The sequence below is a fragment of the Amia ocellicauda genome, chromosome 19, assembly GCF_036373705.1.
Source record: "Amia ocellicauda isolate fAmiCal2 chromosome 19, fAmiCal2.hap1, whole genome shotgun sequence".
Classification (NCBI taxonomy): Eukaryota; Metazoa; Chordata; class Actinopteri; order Amiiformes; family Amiidae; genus Amia; species Amia ocellicauda.
In genome coordinates this window covers 9,041,426-9,064,704 of record NC_089868.1, presented here as the reverse complement: position 1 = coordinate 9,064,704, position 23,279 = coordinate 9,041,426, and the positions used below count along the sequence as shown (strand labels likewise).

The 23,279-nt window shown below is 40.3% G+C and overlaps 2 protein-coding genes across 3 annotated transcripts; one reads left to right on the top strand and one right to left on the bottom strand.

The window, feature by feature from the left end:
* Positions 1 to 70: 70 nt before the first annotated feature.
* nphs2 (NPHS2 stomatin family member, podocin) lies at positions 71 to 5,435 on the bottom strand. 2 transcript variants are annotated; one of them, XM_066692087.1, is made up of 8 exons: positions 5,053 to 5,435; positions 4,650 to 4,756; positions 4,121 to 4,193; positions 3,572 to 3,654; positions 3,154 to 3,357; positions 2,273 to 2,328; positions 1,311 to 1,389; positions 71 to 913 (listed from the first exon to the last, which is right to left on the bottom strand). In XM_066692087.1, the coding sequence occupies exons 1-8, from the start codon at positions 5,405 to 5,407 to the stop codon at positions 638 to 640; spliced, it is 1,233 nt and encodes a 410-aa protein (XP_066548184.1). In that variant the 5' UTR covers positions 5,408 to 5,435; the 3' UTR covers positions 71 to 637. The 2 variants fall into 2 exon arrangements, with proteins under 2 accessions (XP_066548184.1, XP_066548185.1); XM_066692088.1 differs by having other exon boundaries at positions 4,650 to 4,753.
* A 2,438-nt stretch (positions 5,436 to 7,873) lies between these two features.
* On the top strand, positions 7,874 to 22,076 carry tdrd5 (tudor domain containing 5). The gene is made up of 17 exons (XM_066692089.1): positions 7,874 to 8,109; positions 9,122 to 9,354; positions 9,700 to 10,104; positions 10,432 to 10,646; positions 11,018 to 11,101; positions 11,405 to 11,461; positions 11,895 to 12,054; positions 12,192 to 12,376; positions 13,104 to 13,321; positions 13,834 to 14,043; positions 14,438 to 14,504; positions 15,267 to 15,467; positions 15,972 to 16,115; positions 16,326 to 16,457; positions 17,099 to 17,242; positions 18,582 to 18,663; positions 19,434 to 22,076. The coding sequence occupies exons 2-17, from the start codon at positions 9,126 to 9,128 to the stop codon at positions 19,655 to 19,657; spliced, it is 2,757 nt and encodes a 918-aa protein (XP_066548186.1). The 5' UTR covers positions 7,874 to 8,109; positions 9,122 to 9,125; the 3' UTR covers positions 19,658 to 22,076.
* Positions 22,077 to 23,279: the final 1,203 nt, after the last annotated feature.

Here is a 23,279-nt window from a genome sequence, read left to right as displayed (position 1 = left end):
TTTAAATGTCATCATTCATTTTAAATTCTTCTTACTTTGCAATGGAAGTAAAATCCTCAGTGCAAACATAAAGCTTACAGACTCCTTTTATCTTTATTGCACTTCAAACATGTGTCCTCTGATATAGTTTAGGAGGGCAGAAACAGGAGTTTATTTCTTAATGAGAGCATTTTTCTTTCTATCACAAAGAGTACTACTTAGATAATTTAAGTCCTACAAAGCAGCACTTTAATTTGGAAATATTTGCATTCAAACTCAAATGCCCCAGAGTTGTCTAGCATTTAAAAATGTTCATATTGTTGTTCCTCCCATTCACCAACACCAGCAGAGGTGCCTATAGTGCTTTATATTTAAGGTTTCAGACTGAAAATCAGGTTATACTGACCTCTTCTTTCTAAATAACCATCTAACCAACTATTTCAGAGGGCCATAATCATGTTGATATAAAATCCTGGTATATCCTGTATTTCTCTGATAAAAATAAAGTCCACTTAATAAAAACAATGTAAAAAATTACTAAAATGTGTGTATAACTGCCACATCCAAGTCCTCTTTTATGGGCTGTACAGACTAGATTGTCTCATGGTTGGTGGCGTATAAATCGAGAAGATCTGAGAAAACTGCAGCCTTATTGAGGTTAGAGCATGGGCGAGTTCTCCTGGGGCTCTGTTTTTGATTGGTCCACTGTGAGCCTCTGTGCGCCGGCGCTGTCCAGGAGAGTGCTGTGATTGGCCGGGCTGACCTGGTCAAGGAGGTCAGAGGGCAAGGGGAGGATCAGGGTGGTTTTCTCAGCACTCAGGCTGCGCAGGATCTGGAGGTAGCGCAGGTGAAGCGCGGCCGGAGAGCTGGAGAGAATCTCCGCAGACATCTTCAGGGCTTCGCAGGCAGCCCTTTCCCCCTCAGCCGCAATCAGCTGCACAGAAGGAACAGTGATTCAGCCACACAAGTTCTTCTGTGTTGGTTTCTAATGCAGAGAAGACTCAAGGAAACTAAGAAAGGTTTACCTTTTCATTAACTCTAAAACACAGGGTCTTTACAGCCTCATAGATTTCCAATTACAGAAGTTTCAAAGTCTCAAATTGTGTAGGTGGCTATTGACAAATCATGTTTTCTTGGATTATATAGCACCAGCTTCTGAATGGTCATTTGAAATGGTATGATCTGACAGAAATCAACAATCTGGTGGCTGGTGGTACAGGGGAATTTCATTTGACCTCATTTGGGCCACTAACAAGCAAGCACTTACTGAAGTTGTGAACAAATCAATCAGAAATACTCATAAAGACTCATCGGACTTCACTACTGCTTACTTTGAGTTGGGCTTGTCTCTTTGCCTCAGCCTCCGCTGCAATGGTGTGCTGTAGTTCAGCTGGCAGACTGAGATCATCTCTGCAACACAAGATACCCAATTTCAAATGGCATTACTAAGTGTTGGGATGAACGGCACTCATGCCAATAAAGCGTGGATATTGAAAAATGACACATTAACATTATATCTACACATGAGCCTACTGTGGTTTGTTCCGGAGAATCCATTATAATCATCAATATCCATATATTTAGACATATACATTTATTTATTTGAAATAAGATACGAGACACAATGTCAAAACTCCAGATCCACCAAGATTTATGTTATTACAAAATCAAAATGCACAGAATTATGAAAAGCCTGCCAATCACATGTAAAATAAGAGTGATGTGTACTAGAGGTCCCATTGTCCTATTGATTTTTGAATTCAGCCCAGCTGAAGGATGTTTCAATTCTCTTTAGTCCTCCAGCTCTTTGACTACAACAGTTCAAAGTATAGTAATACCTGGTGCTAATGCCTGTGAACAACACTCATGTGCCCCAAGTGGTTAAGAAAGCGTTAATCTACTCTACAGCATTCTCTCTGCACATGAGAAACTGTAAGAGCAGGGACTGAATGGCAACAGGAAGGTTGTTGAAATAAATTGCTTCAACATCATCTCCGTTCAAATGACAATTAGAAACATAAAACAACACCACCACGTGTACAAACAGAGCCATGCTGGCATGACGATGGAAGGAAAGCTGGATTCTCCATGGGAGGGCGACCCACACGTTCACAGGTCTGTGTTTAATTAGGTTTACGCATGATCGATGATCCCAGTTTAAGTGTGACCAGCTGAACCATTTCCCTTAATACAAGTCATGGGAGAACAAGTCTAACATTTCTGATTTGGTCTGGACTACCCTGCACATCCAGCTAGCCTTTCCTCAATCCCATTAGCAAAGGCCATTACTTACATTTCAGCTCTCTCCACTTTGATCCCCCACTGGCAGGTAACAGCATCCAGTGCTACCTAGGGATATCACAAAGTAGTAGTAATAGTCTTTGAGGGTTTTGTAGTCCCAGACCATGATACATCAAACCTCCAACACTCCCAGGTCTAAACTGAGATAGCCATGCTGCCAGCGATGGCTCCCCCATCTTCAATAATAACTACACAATACCTTGGCTTTTTCATGAACTGTTTACACTATTAGATTAACATTAAACCTTCACACATAATTTATCCCATGTACTTATAAGAATAGAGGATACAATTAAGTGATACAGAGCAGGTATACAAATTGTTCAGTAGGATAAATGTACCAAGGTAATCAGTCAACGACAAAAAAGCAATATTATTGAAATGTAATCGACAAATCAAAATGTGACCGACCAACCGCAAAAAGGGTAAAGTATAATACTGAAAACTCAAATCAAATCTACATGCACAATATAGATCAAATAAAGTTAAAAAGTACTAATACAAATACACTGAAACGTTAGCTTGGGCTAAAATACTTTTATTTGTGCACTGGAGCTGTGGTGAGTTTTCTGCACCTACTTAGCATGTTGGATGTGCGTGTAATTTACTTTCATTAATGGTATATATCACATTTTCTTTACTCAGCTAATAAGGATGTTGGCTCGGTGCTCAAACACAATGATTATTGACTAAATATCATCATTAGATTTAAGCAGTTCATTAACCACAGCTGACATTTCAGCATCGGCTTCCAACTTCACCAGAGTGTCTTGCCGCATTGCATTGCGAGGGTCAGTTCACAAGAGCCGAAACTACTGAGGAGTAGGAGGGAATTTCATTAAAACAAAGGCAAAAAAAAAAAATCCTCATTACCTTGATTTCCTGAGCGATGCGGCTTCTGTCCAGCAGGATGTCGCTGAAATTGTGGTGGGCCAGAATGTCTTTCATCGTTGTCTGCACAAGGAGCTGGAGCACAGAGGAGACTCCGGCCACGGTCGTGAAGCACAGAGGCACGTTCTCCACCCGGTAGTGACACACAGCACTGAGTGCTATTGTCACCATGTCTTTAGTCACAATCTGCAGACAGGGGGGAAACGGGGACTCCTGCTGTAACTTCAGCTTAGGTGACAAACACCGCAGAAATAGATAACGAAATAGGGGTACTTTTGACTGTATAACAAAAGGCCTACTCAAGTAATGAAACAGACTAAAAACCATCATTTCTTAATATCAGGGCTAAACTTCAAATCAAGGAAGGCACTGAAAAGTTGACGATTGCTAAGGCGTTTACCTTATGAGTTGGGATCTCAAACATTTTGATCCGAATGTCAACTTTCTTGCAAACGTCCAAGAACGGGAGGTAGAAAAATAGCCCTGGCTCCAAGGACGTTGACATGAGGATACAGAAAAGAAAAACGGGAATAAACTTTCACCATCAATCTGTATGCAGTACATTTGCCTCAGGTAAACCAAGATGATCAAGAATAAACATACTTGTCATGATTTCTAAAGAATTCAATACAAAGAATATTTAAATTATCACAGACATCGTCCTGTGTTTCTGTGCTGAAAAGGTGAAAGGTGATTTACATATCATTTTGAAAATACACAAAATCAGAGAAGATTAATTGGGATCATTAAAAGCTTATACAAAATCCTGGTGGCAATATGATTTACTTGCCTAATAGAATAATTGCCTTATTATAATACATAGTACAAATAAAGTATTTCATATGTCCACCAGAAGCCTATATAAGGCCTTTAAAAAAAAGCAGCTTTGAAAAGTGAATTGTAAAGTACAGTCTATTAATAAAGGTCCTGGAAGGAGGGTGGTGTTTACCTGGACCTTTGGGTTTTCCTGGCAACAGATGGCCCATCCTGAAGATCACAGCCCGCTCATACTCCTGAACAATCTGCGCATCAACAGAAAGGCTGTGAAACCAAAGGCCAGCCCGGTCAAGGATGAACTGTCCTCGTTTCCGATTGACAGCCAAGACATACAAATCACTCAGTTAATTATCTTTCAAGCAGGTTTCCAGTTACAGCTGAGTAAGAAACTGAAATGAAAGGTTATGACTCCAAACATTATTCACATGTTTGGTCTTTTTGAGAGTAATAATGTTCCTTAGCACAACAAACAGAAACAAAAAACAGTAGTATTTATTTTGTGTCATTTGTGCGGTGGGGCAACTATCGAGTACAGACTAGCTCACCACTGGCTTAACATTAAGAAAAGTCTTGAATTTGTGTTGAAAATAATTATTGACAGGAATATTAGACCCAGACCTTTCATAACTGACAAAGTGAATTATGTTTTGGTAGTGATGATCATAAGGTTAAAGGTCTTTTACATTGGTTGAGATTCATACCTTTACACAGAACCAAATGGAGAACGGAAAGGACAGTAGGATGACTATCAGGGCCACAGCTGCCAGAATCCACTCACAGAGGCCCATGGTCTTGGTTTTGAAAGCTGCTGGGGTGTATCAAAGGACACGCTATGAAACAACAGTCAACAGCAGCAAAATAGTGCAGTAAATAGACTTGATTTTTACAAACATGGTCGTGATGGTAAGTTCTGTTAATCGGTATGTCATCCAGAGCACAAGGTACAGCAAAAAACGTCACTTTTGTACGGGCTGCTGTGCCGTAAAGTTATTAACGAATGTGCTATCCCCCTTTGAGTACATATTTGTAGTACATAGCCATTGTTGTTGTTTGTTATATAAATGCTGTTCTTAAATTTCAATTTATATATACATTCCCCCTCACCTTCATCTGGGATCTCGCTCTCCAGAAGCCCCATTGAGTCTTCAGCCATGTCTTCCTGCTCCGTGTCCATCACGCTGTCTACATTCACCACAGTGGAGCTCACTTTGCCCGCGTCCTCCACAGACGAGCTCTTGCTGGCCTCCTTCGGCTCAGATCTCTTGACCACCCTCTCCCTGGAGCTCTTCCGTGGCTTGCTTTCAGGGCCCGGCTCCCTGTGGGCTCCCCGATGGCCTCCCCTGGAGACAGAGGGGGAGCCCTTTCCTCTTCCCCCGGAGCTCCTGGACGAGCGCGAAGTGCTCCTCGCCCGTCTGTCCATCTCGTCCCGAGGTCCCGCAGACAGAAGCATGCGGCTCATCTCCAGGAATGAGCAGAAGCTCAGTTGGCCCTGAGTACTTGTACTTCAGTAGGAGGACTTCTTAAACTCCTTCCAGCCCTAGAGTTAATGGGGGAGGAGGATCATTGTCTTCATGCAAATCTTTGTGGGGGTGTGCACAGGGGTGAGATAAAACTAATAATGAAGATACAGCATGAGGATTTTTGGAGAACTCCCATGAGAGTTATTATTATTATTATTATTATTATTATTATTATTATTATTATTATTATTATGTTTATGTACTGATAACTCAATCAAAATGAAACACAACTAAAAGTGATCCTTTCAAGCCAGAGAGGCATTATTTTGCTTTATCATGCTATCAGAGCTCCATTATACTTTCTCATTGCCACATAAACTCTTTGATTGCACTGCAGTGATTTGTGGTATCTGGGATTGTTCATCATGGTTAAATAATGCTTGTGAATGGCATTTTGTGGCGTGATAAGGGATACAGCAACACAAATTGTGTTTACTGAAGAATAAATATCCATCTTTCATTGAGATTTACGAGTTTTAGGGCCTGTCTCAGAGGAATGTGCCAAGTCATAGTTTTCTCCTTGTAAAATGCTTATGTCAGGAGGCTTTGTTTTGTTTGGTAAGCTGGTGCTCTCTTATCAATAGCATCTCCCCCTACAAAATGTAATTAAACAGCTGAGCTTTCTAATCCCCCTACTTCAGGGAGGAAGTATACTACTGGACTAGCTTTTTCTATATTTTTCTAATATAATGAGAAGCACATATACTACTGATTATTAATCGTACAGTTTCAACAACGTGATGGATTCCTTGTATTCCCTGATTTATTTATTTTCTGCTCTTCCATGAAGAAGTTAAATTTTTCATGAACATAGGTTTTCCATCTAGGGTCTTTTGAATTATTAAAACATATATATATATATATGAATTAAAACATTACATGAATAAATACTGCACGTCACAGGATGGTTTGTATAATTAATTGCTCACATCAAGCTCCTCGATACATATAATCAATTACACACTCACATATACACCGATCAGCCATAACATTATGACCACCTGCCCGATATTGTGTAGGTCCCCCTTTTGGAGCCAAAACAGCCCTGACCCGTCGAGGCATGGACTCCACTAGACCTCTGAAGGTGTGCTGTGGTATCTGGCACCAAAACATTAGCAGCAGATCCTTTAAGTCCTGTAAATTGCGAAGTGGGGCCTCCATGAATTGGACTGGTTTGTCCAGCACATCCCACAGATGTTCGATTGGATTGAGATCTGGGGAATTTGGAGGCCAAGTCAACACCTTGAACTCGTGATTCATCAGACCAGTCCACCTTCTTCCATTGCTCCGTGGTCCAGGTCTGATGTTCACGTGCCCATTGTGGGCGCTTTCGGCAGTGGACACGGGTCAGCATGGGCACCCTGACTGGTCTGCGGGTACGCAGCCCCATACGCAACACACTGCTATGCACTGTGTGTTCTGACACCTTTCTATCAGAACCAGCATTAACATTTTCAGCAATTTGAGCTACAGTAGCTCGTCTGTTGGATCGGACCACACGGGCCAGCCTTCGCTCCCCACGTGTATCAATGAGCCTTGGCCACCCATGACCCTGTCGCCAGTTCACCGCTTTTCCTTCCTTGGACCACTTTTGATAGGTACTGACCACTGCAGACTGGGAACACCCCACAAGAGCTGCAGTTTTGGAGATGCTCTGACCCAGTCGTCTAGCCATCAGAATTTGGCCCTTGTCAAAGTTGCTCAGATCCTTACGCTTGCCCATTTTTCCTGATTCTAACACATCAACTTTGAGGACAAAATGTTCACTTGCTGCCTAATATATCCCACCCACTGACAGGTGCCATGATAACGAGATTATCAGTGTTATTCACTTCACCTGTCAGTGGTCATAATGTTATGTCTGATCAGTGTACTCATTTTATGAAGCTATAACAAATAATACAATATCATTATAATAAAACACACTTCTAGAGCATATTTTTCTTTACTTTGCGTTTTATAATGCAAGATATTCATATTTATAGATAGACTGCGGTAATGAATAATAACACGAATAACCACCTGCATGCAGTCACCTCGATTGTCTCGGACATGAACACCACCGTGCAGCCGGAAATAATGACGTCTGTTTTGGATTGTTTTCTGGTTTTGTTTCGTTGACAAGGTGTAGTGTATTTGTACTACCTCGTAAACAGATTTGGTTTGCAGTATAAAAATGCCGTTGAGATGCATATACATATATGCCTATTATAATACATGCACTCTGGGCTGCACAAGTCCAGCTGCAGTTGAGTCGCCGATTTCAGATGTCTTAAAAACTCTGCAGCAGATCTGCAGAATTGCCCCGATTCCATTGGCGGAGCAGCGCAGATCTGCGCAGAGCTGCGGACATGTGCTCAACGCGTGGTGTGCGCTGTGAAGAAGCAGCTCGTGTTGTGCTCAGAGCCGGACCCAGCGAAACGTGCGTCCAGTCCCACTTTACTGCCACATAGTTTTAAGAGCAGCCAACTTTATACACAGGTACAACTAAAATAATCGGAAAACCGATGGCTGTGAAATAAGGGTTGAAATCATGTGTTGCCTTCAGTCTTAATTTTGAAGTTCAATTTCTAAAATCGACATTTTGAGCTCAGGTGGGGTCTGGACACGTGTCGGGTGTGGGGGAAGCTGTATCATTAAGGTGAGTGTTTCCTTAACTTATTTTAAATGTAATAGCCTTTATTAAATGTGCATTTTACTGGGAACATGACTATGGCCGCTGTTTTTTATGTTATGGGTGGTTTAAACAAGGGTGTTTGCATTGCGGACTCGTCTGCAGTTTGTTTTGTCCATGGCGCCGTGTGAAAACGGATTAGCGATATAAAATGACATGTTTGTTCGTGTGTGTGTGTGTGTTTAGTAGTAAAGGCAGCTGCTGCAGGTATGGTTCTTGTAATTTACTATTCGTATTCAATAGTTTTCACATTACAAAAACACATTAAAATATTTGACAATATATTTATTTTGCAATTGAATAGTCATCTTTCATTACCCCTTTCCTTACAGTACTAGAACAGAAACAACATTATGGGAGTAAATCGATCTTTTTTGGATAGAAATTGTAAATACCTTCTGTAAAAATACCCTTGTTCTATATTTCTGTATAACTTTGTGCAGGGGATCAACTGATGGGTCATCTTTGAAGTCTTTCTGGTGCAGTTATATATATTATCAATTTTGATCACCAAGCCTAGACATTATTTTCAGTGACGTCTCCCTGTTCGTATATTGTGTATAATGTTATGTTTCTTGATTGAGACAGTCAGCATAACTGCAGTCACCCTTTCCCTAGTTAGCTTGTTTATGTTATTACCCATGTGATGATGTAGGCAAACATGCATGGTATGGGCATTTCTCTGGTGCATTTAATTTGCCAGGTGACTGCCCAGCCATGAGTACCTTCTTTGTTTAAAATACATATACATAAATAAAATGTATCCCTCTATCCTCTATATACATTTCTCCCTCTTTGTAATGCCACCCTTTCGTGTTGCCAATGGCCACAATAGTATATTCTCGCACCAGTGTATAGTTCCTAGTGGTACAGTTCGGGCAGACTGTTTAATTCTGGCCTGTTTACTGGTTTTTAATCTGTAATCTGTCTGCTTATGATGAACAGCTGCGATGTTGATCTAGTGGTCTTGCTGTCTCAGGATAATGAGTCAGGAGCAGTTGCTGGATGCCCTGAAGATAGAGGTGCGTTCTCTGTTGATGTCCTCCAAGACGGGCCTGGCTCCTGAGCAGCTTAGGCGAGACTACATGGCGATGGTGGGCCACTCGCTCCCGCTGCGGGCGCTGGGCTTCCGCAACATCATGGACATGGTGGTGGAAATGACAGACGTGATCCGCGTGGGGTACGCCAGTGATGGCAGCATGCTGCTGAGAGGTCAGGGCTCACAGCAAGGGTTATGGAATTAGCCATCAGTAGAGAGTGGTCATTCGGAGAACCTCTGGTTCTATTTGTATGTCCTCGGGGGGATATTTTTGTAGGTCTCTGTACATCTTCATATGTGTTAATCCACCTGGGTAATAGATTAGGTAAATTAACTAATAAGGAGCCCAGGTGTAAAAGGAAACCGGAAGCACTCATGCACTCCAGGACAGAAAATGAAGAACTTGGGTCTAAAGTGTTGTCTTCAACTCTGGTCCTTGAGGGCCAGAGCATGTCTGGGGTTCATTCCATCTACCAATAAGCTTGGGTGAATCCGTTCCTTTGTATTTTATGTGACAGCCATTGCGGACGAAAGCACCAGAGGCATAGAGGAGCTGGTGGCCAGACAGAAGACTTCCAAGACGCAGTTTCCAGCGAAGAAAAAATACCACCCAGTGGTTAGGGCTCCTTTGCTGCTGCCCAGAAGAGGCCAACCTCCCCCCTCCCTCCCTGCCGCCCTGCGTAGTGAGCTGAGGCAGCTCCTGGCCAGCGGGCCCCTCCTTGTCTCCGAGCTGGAGTCCCGTTTCGCCAAGAGGTTCGGCCGCCCACTGCAGGTCACCCACTATGGCTTCAACTCCATCGCCGAGATGCTGAGAGCGTCGGCGGACATTGTGGCTGTGGAGCAGAGCCGGGCCGGGTCCCTGCTAACGCTGAAAAGCAGTGAGGCTCCAACACGAGCTGGTCTGCAGGCCCCACAGAACCCAGGTGTGTATTAATTCTTAATAACAAGTAACCATAAGCTATCAAATAATAAACACATTGTTAATTAATAGTATAACTGTCTATTGCACAGGAAGTTCTCAACCCTGGTATCAAAGGGAGAACGTAATTTGCTTGTATGATGTTATTGCTTTTGTACCACCCCTGCACTGAACTTTTTGTTTGAGATTAAATGCGAATTTAAAGAAGGATTCGGATCATTGTGCATAAACCAATTTAATTCTAGATGTTTGTGCCAGATCTCACAAGACCTAAACATGACAAAATTTCACTTTCAATTTCACTGTGTTTTATATTATGTTTGTATATCAGTTCCAGTGAAAATCGGCACCAACAGAGTGACGCAGAATATTCCGCAATCTGTGTGTGTGTCACCTTTGAAAAAACTAATGTCCCCCATAAAAATGGAAACGGTAAAGCGTGAATCCATTATGTTTGAGCCGCATGGCACCCCCTTGACTGAGAAGACATCTAGTGAGCCCAAGCTTTGCTCAGAAGAAAAAGACTTTGAGAAATGTATTAAAAAGGTAAGTGTTATAATTTGATTCATTAACATGAAGGGTGCCCATATCTCTCTTGTTGTAACTCTGCACATCCCTCTCACTGTCGAAGCAATGTATCTGAAACTGCACCTCCAGCAGCACAGACTTTGAAATCTCTAGTTTACTCCTGTGTGCTAGACAATGCTATAAAAGCCTTGTATACTTCCAGACAATAGGTATTACTGTAACATATACTGCTCCCTACATCCCTGATACAGGACCATAACTTCTGCCTCATGTTAAAGAGTGTTTTTAAAGCTCAGTGTCAGAAGTTCTGGGTTTTATGTCGAGCCAGATAAATATTAGTTTAATATGCACACGTGGTTACATTTTGCGGTAATGGTCTTCTAATCCAGCTGGAGGAAGAGTTGAAGAGCAAAATCCTGGATTGTGGGCCTGCAGGAACGGTCAGCCCAGAACTGAAGGAAAGACTTCGACTGGTGAGTAATCCCACGTGTAGTCTGGCGATCCGCAGAAGTGCTTTTATGGGAAAGCAGTTAGACCCCATTGTGACAATACTGAGAGGGATATTTTAAACGGAGTCCTCGAATTCTAGGTTCTACATTTCTTTCAGAGGTTTTGATTTATTTTATTTTTTTCTTGTAGCAATATGGGTAATGGAAAAACATTGTATTGTAGATATGTAATTATTGTAGATTTTGGTAATTATTTTGAGAATGTAAGATAATATTGATAACATACATGCAGTATATATCATTTTGTATTTATTTTTCTTCGGACAGCTTGTCTCCCAAAAGCCAGAAGGTATTTTAGTGAAGAACCTCCCTGAAGCATTCAAGGTAATGTTTCTATGTGTTGTAACACATTGCACATTAAGGTTCTGTAGTTGGAGCTTTCACACATTTATCCTCAGAGGGGGGCCATTTTGGCATGCTGACTGCTAATGACCCATATCTCAGGAGGCAGGGGGCAAACAATTAACACAGTTTAAATAATAGCAATACATTAATAACCAATATTCAATTTAATGCATTCTTTATTGAAATGTTGATACTTGCAGTGGGCACTCAATTTTCTGTTGGAGGGGGGTGTTTGCTGTGTGCTAAGTGTAAATTATCTATGCGGGGAGGGGGCGGGGCAATAACTAATGCAGTTTCAATATCGACTATACATGAATAGCCTAAATAATACATATCAAGGATTATTAAAACAAATCTCAAAACTGGGATACCTGACACTTTGTATATGTTTGTTTATTGATTGGTTTTGCAGAAAATGTTTGGGGTTGATCTGCCAGTGACTCAGTGTGGCTTCCTGAGCGTCACAGACCTGGTGAGCGCCCTGAGTGACACACTGTACCTTGACCTCGATGAAGGGAAGACTAATAACAACTGGATAGTGATGGACATCAAGCAAAAGGAAATTCTAAAGCGTAAGGCAGTGCTACTCCAGTCATTCTATCTCCAGTGTTCAGGGTGGCAGATAGAATATTGTCTTTCTTTTAGCTTTCCTAATGAAAACTGTCTGTCCCACCAAAGTGTCAAGTTGCCCCTGTCACTGTCTCTGTAGAAACAAAGCTCAGGGAAGGATCCCCTGCTCCTGCGTCATCCCAACCCCTGGATCTCTCGGGCAAAAGCTACAATTCCGGTTGCGAGGTTTCCGAGTGGGAGAGGAAAGAACGGGAGGAGCACAAAACGACAGGCTCTGATGAATTTGAAAAGGGCGACAAAGTTGTAAGCAAGACCTTCCAACAAGTAAATACTCAACCACGCCAGCCTGCTGTGAAACAACATCTTCACTTGTGTTAGAGCAGGTCACAATATTTCTTTAATCCCTAGTAGGGCTGTCCTGAAGGATACATTTTTACCTTTGATGATTCGGAAAACACATAATCGAAGCTTTGCTGGTGCTAATTGGCATAATTTATCAATGATGTCACATTAGCTACTAGCGTTTTATTTTTACAAGCTCATGGTTTATGTATATGTTTTATATTTATGTATTGATTTTACTTGCATGAAACATGTTAACCTTCCAGTAAAAGGACCTTACTCATAATAAACTTTATGCGAGTTGACGTATGAAAGAAACAGCGAACAGAATTCGTTAATTTCGTTAAATGATCCCGGAGATTGTTTTTTTCTCTGTTATATACCAATTTTCAGTTGCTCATCTTATTTTAAAATTTAGTGTAATTGCATATTTTCAAAATACATCGTTCAAATTGAATCTGGTCCAATACCTGCTGCCACAACAGTGGCGATTAAGGGGCTATTTCTGATGCTTTTGAACTTTGTTATATCCAACAACTTTTATTCAGCTAATGGGCAGTATACAAATCAAATGTTTTAATTTAGTGATGTAGTGTTTAGTCATACCAGGGTTCTGTCCCATCCCAGTCATTTCATGTATAATAATCTGTGCTGTTTTTGTAAGGCTGTAAATTCCTCACTCCGCACTCTTCGATTCTGTTATTTGTAGACCCTTGCAATGCAGCAGTCAATAGCCTCCAAGATGGATGCATACATCGTACCCCCCGATGCCGTGCAGTGGGGCAGTCTGCGGCCTGCTGCCCAGAGAAAGGAGAGGTCGTTCGTGTCTGTTCTGGTGGAGAAGGTGGTGTCCCCCAGCCAGTTCTACATTCGCTTCATTGAGACCCAGGAGTCCAGGGCGCTGGAGGACATGATGATCGAAATGAGGCGAGTGACGATGTGGCAGTCACGTGAACATATGAAAGTTTGTTCATGCATTCATTGTTGACTTTAAAAGTGACCTGAAGATATTCAGTTAATCTCTGTGAACGACCTGCCTTTCAGACCAGGAATAATTGTGTGGGAAGGTGACCAAAACTGAGCACGATGTTCTAAAAAAAGTCTTACAAGTACACTTAATAATTTGACTATTACTGTCCTTGTTTTACATTGTATACGTTTTACTTTTACTGCCCTCTCTGCTGACCTGTATTGTAGAGGTGAACACAATGATGTCAACATAAACACACTCATTCTTTTCATAGGATACTTCTAGTTTAGTGCAGCCTGTGTTTGTGATATAACAATTGCTGTTATCTAGAGGTTGTGGAGGACACGGTGGGAAAGGATGCTTGTCAAATGTTAAAATAAGTAGCCTAAGCTTTTACAGAATCTAATTGTTTGCTGTTTCAGAATGGAATTTCCTCCGTTATATGTATTGCATTTAAATTGCTTTTTAGAGGCTGTTACTCATGTCCTGAGGTGTTGGATCGCTACCACCTGCCTGGGTTTTTTGTGCGTGTGGGCCAGGTTTGCTGTGTGGCCCCCAGGGGCATGTGGATGTACCGGGTGGTCATTCATCGGGTGGTCAGCGATCTCACTGTGGAGGTGTACTACGTGGACTTTGGAGATGTGAGCTGCGTGGAGAGGAGCAGATTGAAGTTCCTCAAGTATGTCATACAAGAAAAGTGTCTTCCAGCTTTTTTAGTTTTTGTTTAATGTTCTCTTGCTAATAAAGGAACAGCTGGGGTATATAAGCGTGTGTGTCAGGGGAATGCCTTAACTATGTACTTTTAAAATGTAACTCGCTGAAATGTTATTGCAGGAAAACATTCCTTGTGAGTGATGCATAAAAAGCCAATTAGTCTTAACAATGAGTCTGGTAATGTTATTAGTGTAGGCAAGATCTTAGTCTTCTGGCATACAGCTTAAAATTACCCAACCAACAGCATTTAAAATCCCTGAAAACAATCTTTAATCTAATACTATTTTTTTATTTTGTTGTAAAACTGTTCCAGGTGTTTATATATTCTTTTCCTTTGTCCTTGTGTTTGTTTTCTACAGGTCTTGCTATTCAAAGCTTCCTGCCCAGGCTGTCCCTTCAACACTCACGTGGATAAAACCTTTTCAGGTCAGATTGATTCAGAAGCTGTACAACACTTTGAGCCCTCCGTGTATATAAAAATATGTTCAATTTCTCTCATTAACATTTATAACGTCTCTCGACTCTTCGAATATTTTCTTGCTTTTGTCTAGACGCAGATGAAGTGTGCAAACAGTATCAAGATTTGTGCTTTCCTAAAATCCTCTGCATTTTTTCCCTTTTCATAAAATGTCAATATGACATTCTTCAAGCCGTGTAATTAGTTAACTTTTTCAAATCATGCTTATGTCTGTAAAAGTGCTCTTCACGAGTCAGTTTCTTATGGATTCAGTGGATCCTGGATTCAAATTCATTAAAACCTATTTGTTCGTTTTTGTAGGGCTCTTGCAAAGATAGACACTTTTACGTTTCCCATAACAACGTATATGTAGTTTGTTTGACATTTATAATTCTATAAAATCTAAAGACTGTTAGATAGGTTTAATTAAAAAAAGTACTTGGTTTAATTAACTGTGTTGAGAATGTTAGACCTGGCAGAAGTGTCCCAGTTCTGTTCTGTTCTGTTCTGTTGTGACTTAGCTCAACTGACTGGGAACATCACAAATTGTATATTGAGAATTGTCATTGAACGGTTGAATTGGAGCTTGTCATAATAAAACCACTGCAAACTTGCCTGCCTGTCTGTCTTGATTGAGGACACTTTTTGATATTAGAGATTATTATTTAAATGACATTTGTTCATTTTGTGTTTTGGTACTCATTTGCTAAATATGCCGTTCGATCACCCAGAGCACGTGGAGTGAAGCAGCTATCAAGCACTTTCAGAAGCTATGCTGTGAAAGGCCCCTGGTTGCTGTGATACTCAAGTACGTCAAGGGAGTCCTGCACCTGTTCCTGTGCGACACTTACACGGAGGAAGACGTTTATATCCACAATGTCCTGCAGATACTAGGCTATGCTGTGCCCTGCAGCATCAGGGACATCGCAGAGGTAGTAGCAAAACTGTCCTTTTTCTGTTTGTTTGTTTGGAAAGTATTTGTTCACAGTATGCTAAGATTTAAACACGTCCTATTTCAGCATTTGTTTTATCCAGTATATCAAATATCCACACATTTTCAGATTGGTAAAAAACTGGGTCCACTTTGCATAATATCCCTTAAGTATTTGCATAACTTAGCCTAAGTGTCAGTTTGTTTCTAAAGAAATTACTTGTTTGTAGCACCCTTAAACTCATAAGAACACTTGGAGCCAAAACTAAAACCTCAAGTTGTTTATTGTAGCTGGCCACAGACCCCATTTTACAGGGCATTACAGTAATGTAATAAAGTACAAGCTGTGTGCAGTGTACTCAGAGAGCCAAGTCATTATAGGTTAGATTGCTTTGTTTCTTATTATCCGAATGCCTGCCCTTCACATCTCTTTCCCAAGGAAACAATCAGTTTTGGGAAATACTGAGGGGGGGTGTAAAACCATAACAAAGTATTTCATTTCCAGACCTTCAGGCAGTTCAACCCAGTCTCTCTGTACTTGAGGGAGAGAGCACTGAGCGGACAGTCTCCGTCAGACAGGCCGGTCAGCGAGAGTCCAAAAGAACAGATCTTTAATGGCTCCCACAACAGGCTGGCCCACAACCAGCAGGTACCAAATCTGCTTTGGTCAGGAGGCCTCTTTGGATTAAAGTGCTTCAAAAAATATACCACTAGAACCAAATCCCCATGAATTTGTAGAGCTAGTGTAGTGCTTACTTGCTCAGTGTATGACATTTATAAGGAAAACAGGGGCACCAGTCAATATTTAAGATTTGTGCTTTAAGACTCCTTTCAGAGCAGTAGTTTGGTCTTGTTGCAGCTGCGGCCCTATGACAGGGAACCCCATGGCCTGAACTCTCACAGCTCTGCGGCGTGGAAAGAGGAGCTGGACTTCCAGGACCTCCCAGGACTGGAATTTGATCCATTGTTGGATAGCAGTTGCCAAAGCCAGGTTAACTTCTGTCTAACTTGACCATTGTTTTTAATTTCCTGCAACACTTCAAGGGGCAATATCCATAAGAATGAAGACCAAGGGATGTGTGCTTCAGAGAACACTGTGGGCAACTTGCCTCACACACAGTCAAGTGACACTCCTAGCGAAAAAAAAAAAAATCTGCAAGAAATAAAACGCGATGAGTTGCATAGTGACGACGAATAAGTGAAATTAAAAGTGGCTGTTATTACCGTCGGTCTTGGCGGGGGGTGGGGGCGTTTAGAAATTCTTTTAACAAGTAGGAAGACTCTTCAAATTAACTAAACAAATACAAAATAAATGTAATATTAACAAACACACACAATCAGAATAACCACATCGCTGGGGAGTTTGTTCAGATTGTGACTCCTCTGTGTGAAAAAGTGTCTCATGTTTTCTGTCTTGAATGCCTTGAAGCCCAATTTCCATTTGTGTCCCCGGGTGCGTGTGTCCCTGCTGATCTGGAAAAGCTCCTGGTTTGATGTGGTCAATGCCTTACAAACGTTTCCTTTCAGTTATGTTGTTTCACACTAGTTTCTCAAAGGATTAACGAGATTGGGAACAATCTCTCATGAAGGCGATCGAATGAGGCTGTGCCTGTAAGTGTCTATGCTCTACAGGGAGTGAACACGGGTAACCCTTTCAGCGCCCAGCTTTGGCCAGATCCCATCTCCAGCAGTGGCTGGGATGAAGGCTGGACCCCTGACAACTCTATTGAAACCACAGCAACCCAGGCGACACCTTGCAGCAACAGGGACACATTGGTGAGGGCATTGTTTGTCTGACCATGAATCACAACTTTGTTGTATTGAAGCAATTCTCTGATTCCTTTTCAACAAACAATTGTTGGTTTCCTATGTTCCTACAGATTATTAGTTTTTTTAATTATTATAATCACATGCTTAGTATAGCAATATATAATGGTTTTCTCCCTAATTATTGAGAAACAATATTGTTTTGTTTACAATATGCATATTCCATTGGTCAGGAAACGTCAGTAATAAAACATATTTGTGTTCAAGCCTTCAAAATAACTCCCTGGAATAGCGGATGATACAGACAAGTAACTCCAACTTATTAATAATAGTGTAATTGCTACTACCTGAACTGTACAGTGTCATACAAGGGCAGATCTTCTGGCAGGATAGAGCGCAGCTTATCTTGAATAATCACAGTAAACACACACATATGCAAATATTTATGGGAGGAAGATCATTGTAACCGGGAGATTTGTGTTGAAGGGTTTCTGCTGATGGGTCCTTAAATGGGATAGCCTACAGTATATTATATTTTATGCGTAAAGCAAACGTTCTTTATGTAGCCTACACATTGCTGCAAATGAACTTTGTCGAGATTATAAAGTAGGAAAATAATTGATAAGCACAGTGCTATGGGGTACATCTGTAGGAATTTACATAGAACTGATTTTCTACCCGCCTCAGAATGAAGCTTGTTTGAGTTTTTGATGTTTTCAGTATTTTTCTGACCTTAAAAAGTCTTCCCCTGGTTAGCTGCAGATTGTGGTTGCAGCAGTATTTGTGTGCTAAGACTGACCTTTGCCTGAGGTAGTAACAGTTTCATGTTGCTTGCGACATTGATGTAGCGCTCATTCCAGTAATGGACCAGAGCTGTACAAGCAGCTGGGAGTCTGGGTGATTAATTAAATGGCAGGAAAGCTCTGCTACAGGGCTGTCGACGTCAGCAGTGAAGGACACCAAATCAATTTTCTATCTAGGCTGAGAGTTCATTACCAGATTTCATGACACTGCAAGTCTGATTTCGTAACTTGCCACTTTAAAACTCAGACAATTAGATTTTGCAGAATGTGCAGGGATATATAAAAGGTCCACATATATATGGTTTTCTTTCAAGTCTAAAATATAAACTTTTGTATTTTATAGGAAATCTGTATAAAACACGAATTCATGTGCTACTGTATTTTTCACCGGAAGAGAATCTATTTTTTTTTTTTTTTTTACCACTGATGTGTATTAATACATTCATAGAAAATTGAAAGACCTTTGTCATTCAAATACATGGAACACAATTGCTCGATTTCTAACTGAAACCACAAGTTTCACTTTTTCTTCTGTCCGTGTGCAGGAGGTGCCCGCTGCATTCACAAAGACCTCGGAGACCATGGCTGTGATGGGCACGCCACTGACTGAGCTCCATAAACAAGCAGGTGATGGTGTGAATTCTTCCAGTCATAAAAACGTTTCCACTCATTACCATTCTGGAAAGTGGTGTACAGAACCCACCTAACCTAATGGACACTTTTCTTCTTTAGGACATCAATGTGATGTTTTGTAGTTACCAGACCTGTTCAGTGGTTTATTTTTCCCCATTAAACCTATAGCCAGAATCATAGAAATAAAAGGCATGTTTACTACATACAAAATAAATTGGCTTTGGTTGTTTACTGCATTCAGAATATCTTTATTTACACAGGCAATCGCCTGGATTGTTTTCTCCCCTTTTTTTTGTAGTTTTGCATCTATTTTATAAGTGGCGTATTGGTTTCTGTTCAATCTCATTTGATTGGCACCAATTCTTTTATCAAAATAGAAGCATCTTTTTAGTCGTCATTTTAAGATTTGAGGTTCTCCAATGTTTTAAATGGATATGCCCAACCCCACACACGTGATATTTGCAGATTCCTGAAATCCCTTGAGATATTTCAAACAACACAAATACACTATTTGCAATAGATATAGAAATATACATATTGAACTGCTGTTGTATGTTCTGCTTCACCAGTAGGTGGGGTATTAGTATACTGGCATGACTACTGCCTAGCAATGCTACTTTTCTTACACATATTGATCTAAGGGCAAATGTATGTTCAGTGTACATGAACCCGATACAATTTGAAACGGCTGAAGAGTGGTACATCCTATAGAGAGGGATTGAGCATGTTGTGTAGTAGTTGAGTGGGCTGCTTTATTCCTCCAGACTTCTCCTGCTTGCTGAAGGATTCGGGAGGCGACACCCTGCTTCCTCCCCACACTTTCCAGCAGCGGATTTCTGGCCTTATGTTCCCTTTGTTCAGGGGTGATGGGTTTAATGCGGACAAGTGCTGCCTGCCCCAGACCTCCCCTTCTGCTGTGCTGGGACCAGCTGCCCGCCTGGCCACCGCATCCAACCTCCTGGACTGGTACTCCTATGAGAAGGCATAGACCTTGGCACGGACATTCATATTGTTCACAGTCTTAGTTCGAGACCCAATTCCTTCTATAAATCCAAACAACAAGCCACTGAATTCAAAATGTCCCCCCGTGCTTTGTCTTGAAGAGAAGTGTGAGACGATGGACAGCTGAGGTGTGAGCTGAAACCGCTGTGTGGTTCTTCAGGTAAAATCGCAAGGCTTTCGTTCATATTTCTTATTAATCAAATTCAGTATTCCTGTTTTTTCCTTTGCCAGTTGTCTGCTGACATTGAAAATGGTAACCGGACCAGATGCTCTGTATATTACTACAGATGACCTGAATGGAAATGTCCCCAAATATTCTTGTATCTTTGTCCTCTTTCCCATTTTTGTTTAGTTTGTCCGATCAATGATCAGGTGACTCCGGAACTGGTACATCATGGGGTCAAATGGGGGGCTTCTTATTTAATAAATCCCAAATATAAACAGATATTACATTGCATTGGAAACAACTGTAATGTTGACCATCGTTCAGCAGGTTTCTACATTTTCAAATCATACTTGAATAAAGTATAACAAATATGCGTACTTCCACACATGAATCATTTGAGGGCAGTGTCCGGAGCCTCCTGCTGTAAAAGTGAGCGTGCGCTCTGTTTGCCAAGCGTCTGCGGTGAGGCCTGACAGACGCCATCCCAGCTGAAGTGACAGCCCCGTGGGTTCAGCAGTTTTGGTACCTTCAGCGGCTCTGGCCATTGAAGTGGAAAGATCCTGAAACTGAAACTGAACGGAGCTGAAACCCATCCTGGCTCTTCCTGGCAGACACATGGGTAGCACTATCATGGCATGACTAGCTGGCACACTAATGAGGTGAATTTCAGAGTTTTGTGCTCCACTTCCCCAAAAAATTGCTCCCCCAGTTTTTGGGAAAGTATAATATCTCATACTGAGCCTGTCTCTCTAAGGCAATTGTATGACAGCTAGTTTTCAGTATGTCAGTCCCAGCAAAAGCAAAAAAGCCGAAGCTTAACAGTATCTGAAGAAAAACTGCAACAGTTTTTTTTATAACTGTTCAATTCTAGATTTTTTTTTTCTCATATAAGGATGCTAATACATCCTTGCATCATTCAAAAGTGTAGTTTATCAGCTTTATTATGAAACCACTAGATTCCATTGAGAAAAATGTGCGCTTATCGATTAATCAGACTAGCAGCCTGATTGATATACCATTTCAGTTGCTGTCTTGGATTTGATTTTATGATTATATTTCAGGTGGTCTGTGTTAATCAGGCTTCTGTGACCATAAACCTGCCTTCCTCGTCTTTAGGGTGTAGTCCTATAGGAATGATTGCCCATAGCACTTTAACTGTGTTGCCAACCATGTCTGCCCTTAGAAATGAAGTTAGTCACTTTTCCTGGGCTTAATATCTGATCTACTTACTCCCATAGAACAGTAGAAAAGGTCAATTTTATGAGATAATGTCTTGTATCTGAAAGTTCCTCATACCTACCACTCATTTGGTTTGTTTACTAAGTTGGGTGAATTGAAATATGCATTTTAATTGGTTTTCTAACCAGTTTTCTATTATTTGCATAGGAATCAGAAACCCCTTTTTGGCTTTATTAAGGATGCATTTCTCTCTCTTAATTTGGTAGTGGAAAGTCACATTTAATTTGGTTTTATTAACTCAAATAACTTTTCAGATGTATAGAAGATGAGAAAATATGGAAGACCATGTTGTCTGCATCTATTGTACATCTATATTAGTAGCAGATCACAGTAAATATGATGTATTCTTTAAAGTAGATAGTTCAATTTCTCTTTTGCATACTTTTGAATTCTGCATACGGGGCAGCCAAGTATATATTTAACAGTCAAATGGAACCATTGCTTTTCTTATTTCTAGTTAAGATACTGTGGTACTGTCCTCTTCTTCGCTTGTATAATTTTGTTTCTCACTCCAGCTTAAGAGGAAAAACGCACCCATTACCAGAGAGAGACGCAAATCAAGGGCTTCTGGGGAAACACAGACTGGGTGTTTTATTCATTCCTTTATTGTAAATGAAAGAGTTCCACTTTTAATTAGGCCCTAAGTGTTAATTAGATAAACAAATGAGAGGTAGGTATTTGTTTTCTACCGGTTTGTAATTCAATTCCTTGTTTTGACAGCTGTTCTCTGGAACAGTTTTCATTTACTTAAATGGTATTTCTGACTTTTTTTTAAGTATATTTTCAAGTAATTAGGGGGGAAATGTTTGATTTGTGAATAATTACAAATATCCTGATGTAACTTCAAATGATCACGTCAAATGTTTATTGTGTCAGTGTCTTTGTTGTGTAAATAGTTCTATTATACATAAACTTTTATTTTTGCTTACAAAGACGGACAAATATGACTTGTTGAAATGTATTTATTTTACGTTCTCAATAAACAATGTCTCATTGACATGCCAAAGGTTTTACTCCTCTTTGTTGCTACAAAATATATTTAAAGATCAGTTTTTAAAATAACCTTAAGGTATTATAACTCTTAGTTTTCAAATAGCACAAAATTGAATAGTTTCAAATAAACCATCTTTTACTACTTGTTTTGTGAGTCCATTCCACAGTATTTTTCAACAGGCTGGGGAAGACAGACTTCCACCACGAGAGTTTACACTGAATTACCGTAAAGAAGTTTTATTAACCTTTTTCTCATTCAAATAAAACTTTAGGAAGGAAAGAAATCTCCCTCTGTCTTTGTTTCTCTCTCCATCTGTCCCCTGAATGAAAATTAACTCACTTGGCCACAGTAAGTTAATAATTCACTAAAGAAACAACAATGTATCTTAGTTTACAACTATTTCAGTTTAACTTTTAAAATGACCTTTTATACTTTCAGTGCTTATGCCATTTGTATTACTTTGAATGGTTTGTAGTACAATTACTTGAATCTGACCCATTTAAAAAATATCTCCGTAGTTCAGAACTGTATAAATTACATGTGTAGGTGACATCTTTCATGACAAGAATCACTTGTTTAAAGAGTACTAGCCAGCAATGTTTGTATAAATTGGTGAAAAGCTCAGTATAATTTCTTGGTGCCCTATCTGTCCAATAGAGGGAGATATCTCCACTCGATTGAAATGACTGAATCTCATTTTTTTCAATTTGGTTTTGATAAGAAATAAAAATTGAGACAATCAGAAATGAATACATGTATTTTCAAACACATGTGGGCTATACCTGCTTGAAATTGATTAATGTTGTGTATACAATATCAAGGATTCCTGAAATAGCTAAATATACATTTGAGATGCAATAGTTTTAGTACAGGAAGCAAAGTTGTCCTGTTGAGAAGTTTAATTTTATTAAATTAATGTTAATTATTTAAAGTAATTCTGCTTTCACAATTTTAAGGCATTAGTTATTTTGGATTGCTTTTATTATATAAATATATAACATCCTTGAAAGTAAATATGTTTTCCCAAACCCAGTTAAAACAATCTTAACAGTTAAGAGGAATGCTTGGCAATTGTTAAACAGCAACACATACGGTTCTCAGTTCTGGAGGCCCAAGGTCCGGTCCAATAACATGGACAAGCTGTTTTTCAGCGACCTGAAAACCTGAACAATGATGTAGCCACACCTAGAATGAAATCTCAAAATTAAA